The 20,495-nt window shown below is 40.1% G+C and overlaps 2 protein-coding genes across 10 annotated transcripts in view; both read left to right on the top strand.

The window, feature by feature from the left end:
* Window positions 1–10,353, top strand: part of KALRN (kalirin RhoGEF kinase) — a 653,035-nt gene extending 642,682 nt beyond the window's left edge. For all 9 annotated transcript variants that reach the window (XM_049710431.1, XM_049710430.1, XM_049710429.1 and 6 more), the window contains 2 exons: window positions 2,496–2,634; window positions 3,193–10,353. In XM_049710431.1, the coding sequence (XP_049566388.1) occupies window positions 2,496–2,634; window positions 3,193–3,738 (685 nt within the window). In that variant the 3' untranslated portion in view covers window positions 3,739–10,353. The remainder of the gene's footprint in view (window positions 1–2,495; window positions 2,635–3,192) is intronic.
* Window positions 10,354–12,199: 1,846 nt separating this feature from the next.
* Window positions 12,200–20,495, top strand: part of UMPS (uridine monophosphate synthetase) — a 47,081-nt gene continuing 38,785 nt past the window's right edge. Inside the window, exon 1 of the mRNA XM_004278816.3 lies at window positions 12,200–12,435. Coding sequence (XP_004278864.1) covers window positions 12,280–12,435 — 156 coding nt within the window. The 5' untranslated portion in view covers window positions 12,200–12,279. The remainder of the gene's footprint in view (window positions 12,436–20,495) is intronic.

Raw genomic sequence — 20,495 nt, 5'->3', positions numbered from 1 at the left:
TGAAGATTGTCACTTTGGATTTCATAAATACATTTACAAACAGCCTTTCAGAGCCTAACCTGTTTGTTAAGAGCTTCCTAACTCAAAAGGTACATTCTGTTGACAGTGAACTATGTTTGTTTACAAGTGACAACATGTTGTACTTGAGTTCCAATAAAAAGTATTGTCCCTTGTGTATCAGCCAAGGTGGTAGAGCAGACCCAGAACCTTTGCCTCTTCAGACTTGTCAGTTACCATTCTGAGGGAAGGTGCTGACTACCAGGCTGCCACAGAGTTATGGAAAGAAGCTGTTCTTGGCATGGAGAACCTGGGCTCTAATTCCAGCTCTGTGATTTGGGGCAGTGTACTTAGTTTCCTGGGCCTCAGGGTCCTTATCTGTGGATTCTGAAGATGTTTCCACTTCTCAGAGATGTTGCAGGGATTAACTGAGATGAATATTGCATTTACTATGTGCCACCCACTGTGTAGACCTGGGCCTGCGTGGCAGGAACAAAGATGAAATGTTATATTTCTTTTTTTTTTTTCTTTTTTTTGGCGGTACGTGGGCCTCTCACTGTTGTGGCCTCTCCCATTGCGGAGCACAGGCTCCGGATGCGCAGGCTCAGCGGCCATGGCCCACAGGCCCAGCCGCTCCACGGCATGTGGGATCTTCCCGGACCGGGGCACGAACCTGTGTCTCCTGCATCGACAGGCGGACTCTCAACCACTGCGGCACCAGGGAAGCCCTAAATGTTATATTTCTTTCCCTTGAGGAGTTAGAAGTCTAATGAGAAAGTCCATAGGTAAATGAATGGTTCCAGCATAGCCTGGTGTATGCATATTTTGGAGAGAGTTGTGTGAGAACATAGAGGGGGGCTTGGCTGGACTTGAGGTTCAGGGAAGATTTGTGGAGAGGCAGTACCTGAGCTAAACCCTGGTTATGCCATGACTCTGGGTACCCCTTTGGTGGCCATCTAAATTGCTGGTAGAGCTTTTCTCTACCAGGCAACCGAGGTTCTGATTCCCTAGTCTAGGGAGGGACCTGGGCATCTGCATTATCTAAGCGCTCTAAGGATGAACTTGGTGGCTGAGACTTTCTGGTCTCAGAGTAGAGCTACTGTTAACTTCTCCCTAAAACGCTCTAAGAAGTTCAGGGGGCTGCATCTAACAAGCCCAGTCCTACTCCACTCCATGCTCACCACCCCTATCCCACCCTGGCAGGGTAAGAGGAAGGCAAAGGAGGCCTTCATGGGACCTAGCCTTTAATCCTGTCAAGGAAAGTGGGAGAAGAGAACAAGTTTGTGGGAAGGAATAAGCTAGAGAAGAGAATGGAAACTTGGCAGGGGGATGTCAGCTGTGTTCAAAAGCAGTTTCTGACTCTGGCTCAGGCTCCTCTGCCTGGGCCTTTCCTGGGGATGGGCCTCCATGGCCCAATGCATATTAGAGACCAGCTGCCTGACATCTGGTCACTCCCTGCTAAAGAGGGCCCAGAGCACCTGAAAATAGTTGCCATTTATTGCACACTTACTATTGCTACCAATTATGCTTAAATGCCTCATTGTCTCACTTGATCCTTGGACAATCCTCATAATGAAACAGCTATTATTATTGTTGTTGTTGTTACTCTAAAGATGAAGAAACCAAAACACAGAGAGTTTAAATGACTTGCTCCAAGCCGCCAACCTGTTAGTGGCAGAACCAGGATTTGAATCCACGTCTGGCTGGCCCCTTGTACCAGGCTTTCAGATATAGTTTTTAAGGTTGGAAAGTTGCCCAAGAGGGATGGGATTCAAAAGGGGGGTCAAGAATGCCAAGATCAGGGCTTCCCTGGTGGCGCAGTGGTTGAGAGTCCGCCTACCGATGCAGGGGACACGGGTTCGTGCCCTGGTCCGGGAAGATCCCACGTGCCACGGAGCGGCTGGGCCCGTGAGCCATGGCCGCTGAGCCTGTGCGTCTGGAGCCAGTGCTCCACAACGGGAGAGGCCACAACAGTGAGAGGCCCGCGTACCGCAAAAAAAAAAAAGAAAAAAAAAGAATGTCAAGATCAAACTTTGCCTAGTTTCTATTTTTCCCCAACTAAAAATTGACAAGTAAAAGCTATTTGCAAGACATATATGAGGTTCCTTGAAGCCACCAGATTCCAGTTATTCAGACAATTGCAAGATCTCTCTCTCCCTCCTTTCTCTATTTTGCAATCTAATCTCTCTTAAAGGGGTGTCAGACCTTTTTCCTTGTGAGCAGTTTCAAAAGTTAACGAAACATAATGTGTCTTAAGGTTATACAGATTTCTTCCCTGAAACATGCATGTATCTATCTATCTATCTATCTTTTTAATATAAGTTCTGAACATTGTACTAACTTCGGGCTCTAACTAAAATATGCATGTGTTGCAACATTGATCTTCATTTATAATAGGGAGTAGGAGAAATGTTAGCAAACTTACAGATTTGTGTGTGTGTTATTTTTCTGTTTTCTTTATAAACATATTTCCTTTGCCTTTTCCTCCCTATTTTCAGGATGGATGACGGCCGACTCTTAGACTACCTTATGAATCATGATGAGCTGATGGAAGAAAAAGTAGCTTTCTACATACGAGACATCATGGAAGCCCTGCAGTACCTTCACAACTGCAGGGTTGCACATTTGGACATAAAGGTAATAAGAAGTAGCAACCCTAGCAGGGAAATGGTTAAGTCTAACCTGCCAGTCATTACCCTTGAGGGAGGTAAATTCTCATTTTATTTACTTACATTAGAATCCCTGTGAATATTAAAGCACAAAATGGGTTGTCACAATTTAAGTGTGTTATTCGTGAATTAGTGAGAACACTCCAGGGTCACATGACACCTGGGGTTAGAGAAGGTAGGGAGGCTTTAACCACCTTGTCTAACTTTATAGACGGAATCCACTAAATGTCACCATCTTTTTGAAAAAGAAGCCCCTGTTCTCCAAAATAAATAATTTATCCTTTTCTTGATGTAGTGCGGAAGTAAGGGCTAGTTAAGAAGACATGATTTCCAATGTCAAACAACTTCCCTAAAGTACCATTTAACCTCAGAGTTTAGTTCAGTTTGAACATAGGGAATGTCCCATATACTGCAGGCTTTATCAAAGAATGGCAGAACCGTGTCTGAATGGATGGAGTCCTACTGGTAGTCAAAACAGAGAGCTGAACTTGCCTTCTCTTATCCCCACCTCCTTGGATCTCCTCAGCCTGAAAACCTGCTCATTGACCTTCGGATTCCAGTGCCTCGCGTGAAGCTCATTGACTTAGAGGATGCCGTCCAGATCTCAGGTCACTTCCACATCCACCACCTGCTTGGGAACCCTGAGTTTGCTGCCCCAGAGGTGATCCAAGGCATCCCTGTGTCCCTGGGCACTGATATCTGGAGCATCGGGGTTTTGACATATGTCATGCTGAGCGGGGTCTCCCCTTTCTTGGATGAGAGCAAGGAGGAGACATGTATCAACGTATGCAGGGTGGATTTCAGCTTCCCCCATGAGTACTTCTGTGGCGTGAGCAATGCTGCCAGAGATTTCATCAATGTGATCCTACAGGAAGACTTTCGGAGGCGGCCCACGGCAGCCACCTGCCTGCAGCACCCATGGCTGCAGCCCCACAATGGCAGCTACTCCAAAATCCCCCTGGACACCTCCCGCCTGGCGTGCTTCATAGAGCGCCGCAAGCACCAGAACGACGTTCGGCCTGTTCCCAACGTCAAGAGCTACATTGTCAACCGGGTAAACCAAGGGACGTAGCCGTCTCCCAGCCCTCGAGGTTTCACATGGAAGTGCAGTGTGAACCAAAGCAAGACTGAATGTGTCTGTAAATAATTCTGTTCATGATTTCACTCCACGCGGTTTTCTGGATGGAGAGATGTACCTCTTAAACCTCCTCAGTGGTTTTTCAGGGTCTGAGCAGCAGTCAAATCACCCTAAATCCAGGGACTTTTCAGAAGGTCATCCAGAAGGGATACAGATGCAAAGAGTCACGGAAAGTATTCAAAAGAGAGGCAAAGATAAGAAGAATAGCAGCTGTTACGAAATTTTAATTGCGTGTTCCAAAATGAGTGGTTAACTGGGCAAAACTTCAGCTCACTGAAGTGAGTATAAAACGTTTCCACCTTGGCTGAAATTTTAAGCAAAAAGTTCTATTTAACAGAGATGTCATGTATGTCAACTATACTGGATTAGATTACTTAGATATAGTTTCTTAATAGGATACATGTACACATACAGTAAAATATATCGCATTCAGCTTTCAGAGTTTTATAATATAGAGATATATATGAAATCAATCATAAGTAACTTTGAGTACTCCAGGTAAGACAGTGACTTATTTACTGAAGCATTACATTGTTTTGACTAAGCACAATTAGACGACAGGTTTTTTAGAGCATTTTATAAATCTTGTATAGAACTCTTTTACCAGAACCTGTGCATTAAGAGAAAGCAATGTTACCCTTTCGCAATCTGTGAATGAGAAGATTTTTCTCTCCGTCACAGGTATTTGACTAACCTAGGTTCTGTTTATGAAATGCTATCCCCAGATTCACTGGCAGCTCAGAGTTCATCTGGCAGGAAAGCCTGCCAGGAAATAAGTCCAAATACAGTAAGAGGTGTGGGGCTATTTTTTATGTCCACACTTGGTTTCAAATAGGTAACAAATAAAACAGGTTCATACAGAAGTGCAAATAGAAACCTTTCCTACAGTTCCTGTGAACAACATAACAATGCTTTCTGATGTTTTCTGCCGCTGCAGAATGCAGTCCTCCGAAAGCTGGCCTGCTTTATTTCTAACCCCTTGTGGAAGTGAAGGGGTGCTTACCAAAAGGAGGCAGCCATAGAGGCCTTTTAAAGGCCTGGTCCCAAGTCCTTTCTGAAGCCATGGAATAAAATCTGATACATCACCCTAACAGAGCATTGAGTTTTAACTGTGATTGCAATATCTGTCACCTCTCAGCCACCAATATTTCCCTGGGCTAAAAGGACTAATTGCACTTTGAGGCCAACACTGCTTTCTGGTGTATATTCTCTGTACAAGATGATTATGAACTGCCCTTTTTTCCACTGGTGGGAAAAAAAAATTAAACCTGGGCATTTCATGGCTTTTTCTTCCTTTCTTTTGTTTTTTTTTGGCTTTTTTTTTTTTTTTTAGTTTTGGGGAAAGAGTTTTTGTGTTTGTATTTGTACGTGATCCACCCTTTGTTTCCGAGAATGTGTTTCTAAAATTGCTGTTATGCGAATGATATTTTAAAAATATAACTTAACTGTTTGTCCAAATCAGGTTTAATGGCATCGCTTCTCTCCTGTAGTAGGATTGAGAAAATTTCTGCTTGCACTCAGAAGTGCAAGCAGAAAAGTTTATGAAGGATAAATAGAACTACAAACCAATCTTAATGAAGAGGAATGGTGGAAACTAAGCCTGAACTTTAATATATAAAAACACTTATTCCCACAGTGGAAATGTAGAATTAAAAATACTCATCATTCTTTTCCATTGGTAACAAAGTCAATTTCCTCATCCACCCTCCACCTCATCCCATCCAAGATTATAGATTAATAAATTAGTAGAAAGTACAAGCAATAAGACTAGATAGCACTTATGTATTTTCAGGATTAACCAAATATGTGGAAACTGACTCCGACTGTATTCGTTTCCTAGTTTTCATATGGCCCTGGGTCATCAAGGCTCCCTTCCTCAGAGCTCTCTCTTGACTAACCCTTTATATTCTATATGATACAATATTTTGAAATTTAAAACATATTTACTAAAAATTCTTTTAGTAAATATGTCTTCATTATAAGATACAACATAAAAGAAGAAAGCCTGGTCCCTAGGGCACATCATGGGATAGATTACAGGCACTGAGGATTCCAGATATCTGTACGGTATGGCTTGGCAAGTTCTGTTCCATCCACTGTGGATGAGGAATAAAGAGCTTCCTGCTGAGTCATTGTGAATTTTTATGACCATGTAGGAGACAAGCTGAGTTTCTGCTTGAGAAGGACAATGGTGTCCAGACTGCACAGGAGAGCGTTAATGAAGTCGTGTTGTCAGGAGGGCAGTTGACAGAGTATTAGGCAGAGCCAAAGCTTTTATAACAGGTTTTACATCAGAGTTGGGATGGTCCAGATGGGAGGTTGTTTGGAATCTCCCCCAAGTACACATGTTGGGGAAGTGAAGAGACAGCAGAGGAGGGACAGAGAAATGAAAAGTAGTATGACTTTGTTAACTGGACCCAAAGTACAATCATTAGAGTAGAATGGATTTAATAGAGGCCCCAAAAGAAAGGGTGTATATTTTATATAGTTTGATAACTGAAGAAAACTAACAAGGAGTCATCCTATCTGCAAAGCTCCTGGTCCTTCGCAACAGGGATAAGATGATAGCATTCCTGGTTCAAGAATTCTCCATAGCAAGTTGGAAATAACAAGGAATCCCAGAAGATGGGGTTGGGAAATACACTTTAGGTTGCTCTGTGGGCAACTGTGGTGAGGGATGAAGGATTAGGAACCACTTTCTTGTACCTATTTTGACAGAGATATTTATTAATAGGATATATGTACACATACAGTATTTGTGGTAGAGAAGAGGGGAGAGACAAGGAAATAGTCCCCTTCTACTATAATTATGGTAGTTCTTGCAATCAAAACTTAACTAGGAATTAGTAAGAGTGAACTTCCAGTTGAAATGGGAAAAATAAATGTTGGTTAAGGTCACAAGTTTCTTGCTTGGCTTATATTCATTGCATAGGGTTTTGGGGGGGGTTTGTTTTGTAAGGGTGGGATGCAGAAAGAAGGAAACGATCAGGGACAACCCACAATAATTTTTCTAAGGTATAATAATTTACTTCATCTTTTATATTTGTTTCAAATTAAATAGATTTATATCCGCTTACAGCTGAATGTAGGAAAATTTTTAAAAAAAAAATCATAACGTTGGAGGTGTCCTTCAGGTCTCCGACAGCCATAAACACTCTTGGGGGAGTAGAGGAAGCAGAGGAAAAGCTGGCTGCACCGCTTTGTGGTTCACAAGTCTTTATAAATAGTAGTGCCTTTCAGAGGGGAGGTTGGGAGATAAAGAAGTTCATTGTATTTAGATTGACTGATACTGCAGCATTTTTTCTTTATTTTAAAATATCTTCTAAATGAAACCATCTGAACATAGGGTGAGCCCAGGAATTCTTGAGTTTCAACCTCAGCTATTCCTGATTCGTCCTTTCTTACAGAAAGTCTTTGTTTTTTCTGCCCCAAATGTCCCCATTGTTAAAATGGGAGTTGGGGGGATGGAGGGAGGAATTAATCTCATAGGAATGTTGGGAAAATACCTTAGTTGGGATATCTAGAAAATACTTTGATTTTTTTAAAGTGCTACACACTGCCAGTGCTAAGAATTTTATCGACAGTAACTTTGAACATTCCAGGATTTCAATATTCATGTCTTTAGATACCATTTGAAAACCCATGAGATTAAATTCTATAAATTAATTTTAATTGGAAGTACTAGGTGCTCTTTGTCTGAATGTTATTTGGTCTTAGCCTGTAATTTCAATCATTTAAAAGCTTGTGTACAGAAAAAGGTTAGGAGAGCTGATGAAGTGTTTGTCAATAAACTGTTTTCTCCAGTATGTCTTATGGCAGAAGCAAAGAGTTAGATGCCCTCCAAAGCAACCGTGACACTCTTCTCAAGCTTTACGTTCTAGAAAAATTGACAGAGAAGAGCCCAAACAGCCACTTTCCTCACTGGGAGGGCAGAAGTGAGAATAAAACATTTTCTGATATCACAACTCATTTCTTCAGATTCTCACAGGTATCTATAATGAGGCAAATTAAACGTACAGGTGTAGAAATGAATTGGACTCTTAGTTTTCAGAGGGAAAACCTTGGATTTTTTTTTAAAGATAATTAGGTGTTTCAGGAGTAGCATATTTGCTTTTCCATAGTCTCCATGATTTAGTGCCCGTGAGTTAGTCGTTACTTTTTTTTTTTTTTTTTTTTTTTTTTGCGGTACGCGGGCCTCTCACTGTTGTGGCCTCTCCCGTTGCGGAGCACAGGCTCCGGACGCGCAGGCTCAGCGGCCATGGCTCACGGGCCCAGCTGCTCCGCGGCATGTGGGATCTTCCCGGACCGGGGCACGAACCCGTGTCCCCTGCATCGGCAGGCAGACCCTCAACCACTGTGCCACCAGGGAAGCCCAGTCATTACTTTTTTCTTGCCCTGTGGAAGAGCATGGAAATTTAGATTTGTGAGAATATGAGGGAGCAAATATGTCATAAACTAGATGGTGGTTATTTCTGTGTATTAACTAAAACCTTGTCCCATGAATTTGATAGAAGAGGAAATATTTCAAACATAAGGTGTCTCTATAGTAGGGCAAAAGTGCAAACTCACCACTTCCTTGTTCAGTTTTGAGGAATGTGGGCCTTATTTATTTCTCTCCTGTGTAGCATCTCTGTGGAGTCTGGGTTAGGCAAACATAGTATGTGGGCTTTCAGTGTATTTATTTACATTACAGTTTTTCTTAACTATTTAAAATCTAGGGATCATTTGGAAATGAATGATTAAACCCAGGTTGGAGTTAGGAAGGATAAGGTTTACCAGTTCTCCACTAAGGAAAGGGGAGCTACCACATTAATATCCATTTTCTAAAAACTATAAGGCTCTTAGTTGTTTCATTAATTCTAGAGGATTAAAAACGACTGAAATTTGTCCATAGCATTAGACGTCTTTCACAGAGAATATTGTGCATGTGAGAAATCTATACAAAAATAGTAGAACACAGAAATATCACAGGCCATATTTTCTATGAAAGACATTTCTTCCTCATTTTCAGTACATGTAGAAGTTAGAGGAGAGGAAAAAACAATTACTCTAAGACAAATTTTCATCTTTAAGGGACATTTATGGAAAGACTGAAATGAATACTCATGGGCTATTGTGTTTCCTGTCAGCCTATTTACTGGGAGATTCTAAAATGTCGTCCGATTTACTTTTTATTCAAATGATCAAGATGAACTGTTTATTCAGATAAATGTTATTTCAGGTAGTGAGGACGGCTGAGAAAATGGAGGGTGGTAGAAAGGAGTGCAAATGACAATTCTCAGAGTCCCAATCCTGAGGCTTAATTTAAGCAAGCGAATTTGCTAGCCCAGGAATAGCTAGTGTAATAGTTCCATCAATGCCTGATTTCCATCAAGAAATGAAGCCACATCCTGGAGTGTTATGGAGACTGTTACTGTGATGTCAAAGACTGTGGTTATGAATTTGAAGTTAACAGAACATACATCTTCTCTTACTAACTTAAGCCATATCTGTCATCTCTGTGTTTGATTTTTTTGACCCTGGTGCTTTTTCTTCTGTTTCTGCCAACCTTTGGCCTACTCTGTGGGGAAGGTGGGTAAAACTAGTAGTTAGGACAAATGTGAAGACTGTGAAAAAACTAAACCTGTTCTTCAGAATGAGATCCTAGTCAGAGAACAGTAGTGATCAAAGTGCAAACTGTTGGAAAATATGGATATATGTACATCTGTACATGTATATAGTGTATAATATGTATGTATATGTTATTGCTCATATGCAGAAATCTATCCGGTTGAAGACAGCCCAGGTGTGTCAATTTTTCTAGTAGAAAACCATCTAGGGCCATTCAAAACCATTAGGGCTGATAGGTAGAGTTAGATTCTACTCACTGGGGAATTATTTGCTGTCTTTTGAAGCCTACAAAGCCAAATGAACAAAGCTTGAAACATAGTGGGACCATCATATAGGTTATTCCTTTTACCTGGAGTCAGAAGGATCTTTATATTTGAATATTTAACAGTTGGTTTGCAAACTTCACTGGCACCTCTTGGTTTTGAGTGACCCCTCCCCACCAAGGCTTTTGAGAGTTTGAGGTGAGCATCTCTGGCCATTCAGATAAAGGGCCTTATCTGTAAGTGGACAGGTTTCCCCATAGGGACCATTATGCATATACATATACATATAAGTACGTACTTCCATCAGGCTTGTAACAATTGATTTAAAATCACTCCACAGTATTGATAAATAGCTCTATATTTTCAAGGTGCAGAAGAATTCCACAGCCTTAATTATTTCGGTGTCTTGCTGGTCTGCCTTAAGTGTATCTTCTGGGTTTTTGGTTGTCTCATTATTTTTAAATTTTTCTGCAGTTGTTCATTTTGTATGCACACAACGTCGTTTTGTAAAGGTAGGTTGTAAATATTTTATTTGTAAGTCAAAATCACTCATGTGTGATGTAAAGTGATGACCTGCTGTCTTGTTATTATTACTACGGTAAATGTTATAAGTTATGGATGAAACTTCAAAATGTACATCTCAAGTTATGCATTCCTATAAATATACTATACTAAAGATATTATTTCTGGTGGTCTTTTGTTTTCTAATTAAAACTTCTGGTAGAAAGGAGTAATTTTTTTGCTCTTCCTCCAAATATATGAAAGCCTTTGACAAGGTGAAAATATTGCGTTATTATTACATAACACATTTTACCCAGCATTTGGAAAGAAAGCAACAATTTTGTTGCCTGGAGAAGTATTCAAAGGCATTTCTCTATCCAAAAGTGCCAAATAAGCCTCCCTGTGTGTTGTTAACTTCATTCTGATGTTTTATTTGGCAACTTAGTTAGAAAATTGGCAGGCCATTTGGGATGGATCTCACAAGTTTACGCAACATATTGTGGACTCCAGGCATCTGGACTAGACTCTGCAGACAAAGCAGGCTTTGAAAGAGTCTGTGTGCGCCACCCAAGTGCAAATGAAAGTGATTCATAGTACACTGTCAATTAGCTAGAGTGTGTGAAAACAAAGGAAAATCTCATTTAAAGTGGAGTGAGGAAGCCCTGAAGGAGGAGCTTTCATGCACACACCAGCACATACCACCCTATGCAGCTTATTTTACATCCCTGGGCAGGAAGATGCTTACTTAACTTCTCTAGCATGAGGGCGGAAGATGTTCTCCTTGCACACCAACAACGCAGCCAATAAGAAACTGTCACGACCCTGAACTCTTGATTTCCTCCAATGGACTTTCCTTCAAAGCAGCCCCTCCCAAATTCCCCTGTTTCTCTGTAAAGTAACATTCCTCGCTTTTGTTCTCCAGACTTGCCTATGTTTTGCCATAGTTTCCGTGCCTCAAACGCAATTCCTCTGCCATTCCCAAGTAAAACTCATTTTGTTGGTAAACTAACAGGCCATTTTATTCTTAACGCTGACAAGTATTTGGGATTGAAGTATTTTGATTAGATTATTTTGCACATAAGAAGAAAAATGTTTTAACAGTGGGTTTCTATTTCATCAAGATTTTACTGCATTTATTTGAAATGAGAACTGTCAAAAACATGGACTTCTTCACACTGGCTGGTCATCTTGCCTTCAGAGAAAACAGACAAACATAAAAGAACATAGAAACATAGGAATGACTTGAGAATCAATTTTATGAGTAACAATCGTGAGTCTATGGTTTTAAAGGTAATTATCCTTAAAGTATTGCCTTCTACCCACAATGGGAATTTCCTCTACTTTAAGGAATTTATTTGTGCATACAAAATACGCTTAGATTTTCAGATTAGCTGGCATGATTATCCTCCTGGATAACCTTGATACCAAGGTATCAATTCATCTTCTTCTGCTCTCTTTCCTCTCTTCTTCATCTACTATACACGTATTATGTGCCAAACACTTGTGCTACTCTAAATGATACTAAACCCACGCCCTCCTCCAGACGCAGAGGGCCGACAGAAGAGGTAATGAACAATTACCTGCTAAGAGCTTTATAGTCCCATGTGGAAATTGTTATGACACTGACATTTGCCAAATGCCATGAAGTTAATAAAAGAATTGAGCAAAGGTCCCCGTCTTCCAGAACTTACACTCTATTTGGAGAAAGGGGAGGGGACAGTGGTGTTTAATAACGGGCAAATAAAGATATGCTCGCCCAAGAAGGAGAATTAAGAGGACACTACGCTATAAAAAGTAGGCAGGATTCATACAAATTCTCTTGAGAGTCTTGATTTTATGACCCTGGAGCCAATCTAACTATTGGGGCTTCCAAGTCCAGCGATTTCACTCACAGGCAGCGTCGGGGTAAAGTTCGCTACTACTGCCCGGAACCGGACCTGAAACCCTGGGCTCTGGCTACCTGGCACCCGGAGCTGAGCGGAGTGAGCTCGTCCAGCCGCCGGAAAAGGGGCCGGAAGAGGCGGGATTTCTCAGGTGACGTCACCGGGCGCCGCGGGTAAGCGGCGGTTTGGAGTTCGGAGTGAACTGGGAGAGGGGGACGATGGCGGCCGATGATGCAGCTTTGGAGTCATTGGTAACGGGTCTGTACGACGTGCAGGCTTTCAAGTTTGGGAACTTCGTGCTGAAGAGCGGGCTCTCTTCCCCCGTGTACATCGACCTACGGGGCATCGTGTCTCGACCCCGTATTCTGAGTCAGGTACCTGCCCAGGAAAGGAAAGAAGAGGGGTTGGGTGGCGGGGATGGGGAACAGGAGGTGGGGGGGAATGACAGGAGTTGGGCTGTGGGTGACAGCAAAAGAGCCAAGCAGGCGGGTCGACCCTGCTGTCGGCCTGGTGGAGTCTGTTTGCGAAGCCCAGAGACCAGGAACTGTTAGGCTTTTGAGGACCTAGAGGGCAGCCTGCACTGTGACTCGCTTGCTTTGACACGTGCTCTGCAAGAGAGTCGGGGAAACCCAGTTTGGGGCCTTGTCTTGCACAGAAGTACTTGAAAGAGTTCCGCGTATTTAACCTCGTGACAATGGGACGGCGGGGGGAGGGGAGGAAAAGGTGTGTTGGGGGAGAATTTGGTAGCTGTTTAAATACTTGGAAGGGCTCTTGCTAGGAAAGGGGGATTCGATTTTGCACTGTGTGGCCAGGAGCAAGAATTAAGGCCAGAGGGTGGACATTTCATGGAGGCAGTTTTTTGGTGAATAAAAGGGAAAAACTTTGTACAGATTAGAGTTTTCTAGCACAAGGCTTCTTAAACTCTGAGTAGATACGAATCACCTGGAATTTTGTTACAATGCATACTCTGATTGAGTAGATCTGAGGCGGGGTGGGAGGTTATGCATTTCTCACAAGCTGCCAGCAAAAGCTGCAGACCACAGTGTAAGTAGAAGGGTCTAAATGTGCTAATAGAGTTTCTACTAGCCGCATATGAATATTGAGCATTATGAATTTTTAAATTTATAGTCACATGCGACTAGTGGCTACCTTATTGGACCGTGCAGATATAGAACCTTTCAGTTATCACAGAAGTTCTATCTAGAAGACTTATGTACGTTTTCTCCATCACTAAGGGTTTATGTTTGCCCTTTGTGAACCCCAGTCTGATGTTATTATGAAAAGGACTGAAGCACTAGTTGATGTGGGTTAGACTATTCTCACCATCCAGAATCTTGCTATGGTGAATCTCGTCAGTGCTGAGAAAGTGGATGACTAGGGATCTTCTTTTGAAAAGTTGGTTTATTTTTGAAGAAGTCATCAGTTAACAGATGACTAAAAATTATTTTTTTGATACTAGATATTGGGGTGTGTGTGTATGTGTCTGTGCTTTTTGGTAGTTAACTCAGAAGGAGTTCAAAATATTGAGAGAGCTAGATATAACAGAACTCCTTTCATGTCTACTTATTTATGCAAATAGGGTTTCTTATTATTTGCACCCCCAAAAAGCAAAAGAACTTACACTGAATTCTGACTTCCTAGTAGTAATAGTCAACTACAGTAGATACATAAATTAATTGCCAGGATCAGGTACCATTCATCTCACTAAGAAATGCATTTCCAGGGCTTCCCTGGTGGCGCAGTGGTTGAGAGTCCGCCTGCCGATGCAGGGGACACGGATTCGTGCCCCGGTCCGGGAAGATCCCACATGCCGCGGAGCGGCTGGGCCCGTGAGCCATGGCCGCTGAGCCTGCGCGTCCGGAGCCTGTGCTCCGCAACGGGAGAGGCCACAACAGTGAGAGGCCCGCCTACCGCAAAAAAAAAAAAAGAAACGCATTTCCAAGATAATCTGTTTTTATGCTTCTATCAAAATTTGCAGATTATGTTTTAATTAATTTTATACTCATAACAATTGTAATGATAACAGAATTTTTAACACTTAGAGACTTATGGTCACAGGAAATTTTTAAAATTTACAATTTAGGGCTTCCCTGGTGGCGCAGTGGTTGAGAGTCCGCCTGCCGATGCGGGGGACACGGGTTCGTGCCCCGGTCTGGGAAGATCCCACATGCGGCGGAGCGGCTAGGTCCGTGAGCCATGGCCGCTGAGCCTGCGCGTCCGGAGCCTGTGCTCCGCAACGGGAAAGGCCACAACAGTGAGAGGCCCGCCTACCGCAAAAAAAATAAAAATAAAAAATTAAAAAAAATAAATTTACAATTTAAAATTTCAGTTTACATACATTTTTGTTGTGGAGAAGTATCATAGAATGATTAGTAAAAGTTTTTCAAGCACAGATATATATTGCATTAGAATAAAGTTTTGTGGAGACAATGGAATGAAAATATGAGTTCAAAAAAATGTAAAATTTTCCAAGTTCATAATTCAGCATTTTCATTTTTTTTTTAAGCAGATGTTGAGTATCAAATCAGTATAGCATTTGGATCCTATTGTATTCACTTAAAGGAGTGGTGTAACAGTTCTAGGATAATATGTTAATTTTTTCAGTACTCTAGAAGTTACATTTTTTACAGCTTAAAAGTATTCATAAATTTTTCAAATCTTTAGAAATACAGGAACAAAAAATTCTGAACACCTCTGATCTAGTTCACTAAGTAACTGCTTTTCTTCTTAAAATAAGATGGTGTTGGGTGGGAGTATGCATTCTGGCATTAAAATGTGATGATTTATGTAGAAAAGGATATTATCAACTAGTGCTTCACACAGTAGGCTTTGTATTTATGAGACCTTTATTTTTTTTTAAAGTCACCTTTCTTTTTTTTTAATTAATTTATTTTTGGCTGCGTTGGGTCTTCGTGTTGGGTCTTCATTGCCGCGCACAGGCTTTCTCTAGTTGCGGCGAGGGGGGGCTACTCTTTGTTGCGGTGCATGGGCTTCTTGTGGCAGTGGCTTCTCTTTGTTGCGGAGCACAGCCTCTAGGTGCACGGGCTTCAGTAGTTGTGGCACGCGGGCTCAGTAGTTGTGGCTCATGGGCTCTAGAGTGCAGCATCAGTAGTTGTGGCGCGTGGGCTTAGTTGCTCCACGGACTTGGGATCTTCCTGGACCAGGGCTCGAACCCATGTTCCCTGCATTGGCAGGCGGATTCTTAACCACTGCACCACCAGGGAAGTCCTATGAAAACTTTAAGAAAACACTTTGGTGTATATTCTTCCATTGATTTTTTTATTAAGATATAATTGACATATAAAATTATATGAGTTTAAGGTGTACAACGTAGTGACTCTATTTGTATATATTGTGTAATGATTGCCGCAGCAAGTCTGGTTAACATGTCTGTGTTCATAGTTAAAAATTTTTTTTTCTTCTGCTGAGAACTTTTAAGATCTCTCAGTAACCTTCAAATATGCAATACAGTATTATTAACTATAGTCACCATGCTGTGTATTACATCCCCATGTCTTACTTATTTTATAACTGTAAGTTTGTACCTTTTGAATCACTTCACCCATTTTGCCTACCCACTACTCTCTGCCTCTAGCAACCACTAATCTGTTCTCTGTATCTATGACTTGTCTTTTTGTTTGTTTTTTTAAGATTCCACATATAAATGAGATCATGAAGTATTTGTCTCTCCATCTCACTTATTTCACTTAACATAATGCCCGTCAAGTCCATCTATGTTGAGCAAATTTCAATGTTTTACAGTTATCGTGGCTGAATAATATTCCTTTGTGTGTGTGTGTGTGTGTGTGTGTGTGTACCACATTTTCTTTATCCACTTGTTCATTCATGGTTGTTTTGCAAATTAGGTTGTTTCCATATCTTGGCTATTGTAAATAATGCTGTATTGAACATGGGGGTGCAGAAATCTTTTCAAGATAATGTTTTCATTTTCTTCAGATAAATATCCAGATGTGGAATTGCTGGATCACGTGGGAGTTCTGTTTTTAATTTTTCGAGGAACCTCCATACTATTTTCCACAGTGGCTGCACTAATTAACATTTTCTCCATCAGTGCACAAGGGTTCCATTTTCTTCATATCCTCACCAACACTCATTATTTCCTTTTTTAAAAATTAATTAGTTTATTCTTGGCTGCATCGGGTCTTAGTTGTGGCATGTGGGATCTTCATTGCGGCATGTGGGATCTTTCATTGCAGCGTTTGGGCTTTTCTCTAGTTGTGGCCTGCGGGTTTTCTCCATAGTTGTTGCTCACGGGCTCTAGAGCACGTGGACTCTGTAGTTTGCAGCACACGGGCTCAGTAGTTGTGGCACATGGGCTTAGTTGCCCCACGGTATGTGGGATCTTAGTTCCCCGATCAGGCATCGAATCTGCGTCCCCTGCATTGGAAGGCGGATTCTTTACCACTGGACCACTGGGGAAGGCCTTATACTTATTATTTCTTGCTCTTTTGATAATAGCCACTCTGAAAGGTGTGAAGTGATATCACATTGTGGTTTTGATGTGCATTTCCCTGATGATTAGTGATACTGAGCATCTTTTCATGTGCCTGTTGGCCATTTGTATCAATATGTCTTCTTTGGGAAAATGTCTGTTCAGATCTTCTGCCCATTTTTTAATCAGATCTTTTTTTAAATTATTGAGCTGTGTGGGTTCTTTATATATTTTGGATACTAACCCCTTTTTGGACATATAATTTGCAAATATCTTCTGCAATTCAGAAGGTTACCTTTTTTTGTTACTAATGGCTTCCTTTGCTGTGTGGAAGCTCTTTAGTTTGATGTGGTCTCATTTGTTTATTTTTGCTTTTGTTCCAATTGCCTTTGAAGTTAGATCCAAAGAAATATCACTAAGAGTGATGTCAAGGAGCTTACTACCTATGTTTTATTCTAGGAGTTTTATGGTTTCAGGTCTTACATTCAAGTCTAATCCATTTTGAGTTAATTTTTGTGTATGGTGTAATATAGTGGTCCAGTTTCATTCTTTTGCATGTGGCTGTCCAGTTTTACAAACACTATTTTATTGAAGAGACCATCCTTTCCCATTGTATATTCTTGGCTCCTTTGTCATAAATTAACTGAACATACGTGCTTGGTTTTATTTTTAGGGTTTATTCTCTTTTCTGTTCCATTGATCTATTTGTTTGTTTTTATGCCAATACCATTCTGTTTATAGTTTGAAGTCAGGGCGTGTGATGCCTTCAGCTTTATTTTTCTTTCTCAAGATTGCTTTGGCTATTTGAGATCTTTTGTGGTACCAAAGAAATTTTAGGGTTGTTTGTTCTATTTCTGTGAAAAGTGTCTTTGGAATTTTGATAGCGATTGCATTGAATCTGCAGACTGCTTTGGGTAGTATGGACATTTTTACAGTATTAATTCTTCCAATATATGATCATGGAATATCGTCATTTATTTGTGTCATCTCAATTTTGTTCATCAGTGTCTTATAGTTTTTAGTGTACAGGTCTTTGACCTCCTTGGTTAAATTTATTCTTAGGTATTTTGTTCTTTTTGAGGCAATTGTGTATGGCATTGTTTTCTTAATTTCTCTTTCTGATGGTTTGTTGTTGGTGTATAAAAGCACAACAGATTTTTGTATATAGATTTTGTACCTTGCAACTTTACTGAATTTGTTTATTACTTCAAACAATTTTTTGGTGAACTCTTTATGGTTTTCTAAATGTAAAATCATGTTGTTGCCCACTTAGTTACTTCTTCCTTTCCAGTATGGATGGCTTTTATTTCTTTTTTCTGCCTAATTGCTCTGGCTAGGACTTCCAATAGTATGTTGAGTAAAAATAGCAAGAATGGGCATCTTTATCATGGTTCTGATCTTAACGAAATAGCTTTCAGATTTTCGCCATTGAGTATAATGATTAGCTGTGGGCCTGTCATATATGGCTTTTATTATCTTGAGGTACGTTCCATCTCTACCCTTTGTTCAGTCTCTATCATAAATGGTTGTTGAATTTTGTCAAATGCTTTTTCTGTACCTATTGAGATGATCATATGATTTTTCTCCTTTGTTTTGTTAATGTGGTGTATCACATTGATTTGTGGATGTTGAACCTTCTTTGTATTGCCTGGGATAAATCCCACTTGATCATAGCTTATTGTCCTTGTAATGTATTGTTGAATTTGGTTTGCTAATATTTTGTTGAAGATTTGTGCCTCTAAATTCATCAGCAATACTGGCCTGTACTTTTTTTGTTGTGTCCTTATCTGGTTTTGGTATCAGTGTAATGGTGGCCTTGTAAAATGAGTTTGGGAACATTCCCTCCTCTAATTTTTTGGAAGAGTTTGAGGAGGATAGGTACTAAATCTTTTTTGAATGTTTGGTAAAATTCAACAATGAAGCCATCTGGTCCTGGACTTTTGTTGTGAGTTGTTTTTTCTTGTTGCTGTTTTTGTTTGTTTATTACTGATTCATTCTCCTTACTAGTAATCGGTTTATGCATATTTTCTATTCATGATTCAGTCTTAGAAGATTGTGTGTTTCTAGGAACTTACCTATTTCTTCCAGGTTATTTAATTTGTTGATATATAGTTGTTCATAGTAACCTCTTATGAGCCTTTGTATTTCTTTGGTATCTGGTGTATGTTCTCTTTCATTTCTGATTTTATTTATTTGAGCTCTCTTTTTTCTTGGTGACTCTAGCTAAATGTTTATCAATTTTATCTTTTCAAAGACCCAGCTCTTAGTTTCATTATTTTTTTAATTGTCTTTTTAATAGTCTCTTTCATTTTTTTTCCACTCCTATCTTTATTATTTCCTTTTTTCTATTAACTTTGGGCTTCATTTGTTCTTTCTGCTTTGTTTGGGTATAAAGTTAGGTCATTTATTTGAGATTTTTCTTATTTCTTGAGGTAGGCCTGTGTCATTATAAACTTCCCTTTTATAACTGCTTTTGTGGCATCCGATAGATTTTGGTATGTTTTGTTTTGATTTTCATTTGTCTTAAGGGTTGTTTTTGAAATTTCTCCTTTGATTTCTTCATTGACCCACAGGTTGTTCAATAGCATGTTGTTTAATCTTCACATATTTGAGATTTTTCTTGTTTTCTTTCTGTATTTCCAGTTTCATGCCATTGTGGTCAGAAAGATACTTGATATGATTTCAATCTTAAATTTCTTGAGATTTGTTTTGTGGTCTAGCATATGATCTATCTTGGAGAATGTTCCATATACACTTGAGAAGAATGTGTATTCTGCTTTTGGATGGAATGTTCTCTGTATTTGTTAAGTCCATATGGTCTAGAGTATTCTTGGTTGGAAGTGTTTTCCTTTGAGCACTTTGAATATGTCATGCCACTTCCTTCTGGCATGCAAAGTTTTTGCTGAGAAGTCTGCTGATAGTCTTATGAGGGGGGATTCTCTTGTATATAACAAGTTGTTTTTCTCTTGCCACTTTTAAGATTCTCTCCTTGTCTTCAACTTTTGACATTTTAATTATGTGTCTTGGTTCAGGTTTCTTTGGGTTCATCTTCTTTGGAACACTCTGGACTTCCTGAATCTTCAGGAAATTTTTAGCCATTCTTTCCTTTTTTTAAAAAATTGTGTTCCTTTTTTTTTTTAATATTAGAGTATAGTTGATTAACAATATTGTGTTAGTTTCAGGTGTGCAGCATAGTGATTCAGTTATACATATACATGTATCTATTCTTTTTCAAATTCTTTTCCCATTTAGGTTATTACAGAATATTGAGCATAGTTCCCTGTGCTATACAATAGGACCTTGTTGGTTATCTATTTTAAATATAGTAGTGTATATATGTCAATTCCAAACTCTCAATTATCCCTCCCTGCCCCCACCACCTTTCCCTTTTGTAACCATAAGTTTGTTTTTTAAGTCTAGGAGTCTATTTCTGTTTTGTAAATAAGTTCATTTGTGTCATTTCATTTTAGATTCCACATATAAGGGATATCATATGATATTTGTCTTTCTCTGTCTAACTTACTTCACTTAGTGTGATAATCTCCAGGTCCATCCATGTTGCTGCAAATGGCATTATTTCATTCTTTTTAATGGCTGATTAATATTCCATTGTATTTATATACCACATCTTCTTTATCCAGTCATGTGTTGATGGGCATTTAGGTTGCTTCCATGTCTTGGATATTGTGAACAGCACGGCAATGAGCATTGGGGTGCATGTATCCTTTTGAACCATGTTTTTTTCCAGATATCTGCCCAGGAGTGGGATTGTTGGATCATATAGTAGCTCTATTTTTAGTTTTTTTAAGGAACGTCCACACTGTTCTGCATAGTGGCAGTACCAGTTTGTGTTCCCACCAACAGTGTAGGAGGGCTCCCTTTTCTGCAAGCCCTGTCCAGCATTTATTGTTTGTAAACCTTTTGATGATGGCCATTCTGACTGGTGTGGGTGGTACCTCTTTGTGGTTTTGATTTGCATTT

This window comes from Orcinus orca, chromosome 5 (genome assembly GCF_937001465.1).
Source record: "Orcinus orca chromosome 5, mOrcOrc1.1, whole genome shotgun sequence".
Lineage (NCBI taxonomy): Eukaryota > Metazoa > Chordata > Mammalia > Artiodactyla > Delphinidae > Orcinus > Orcinus orca.
Note: the sequence above shows the minus strand (reverse complement) of the source record. Positions and strands in the feature narration are given on the sequence as shown.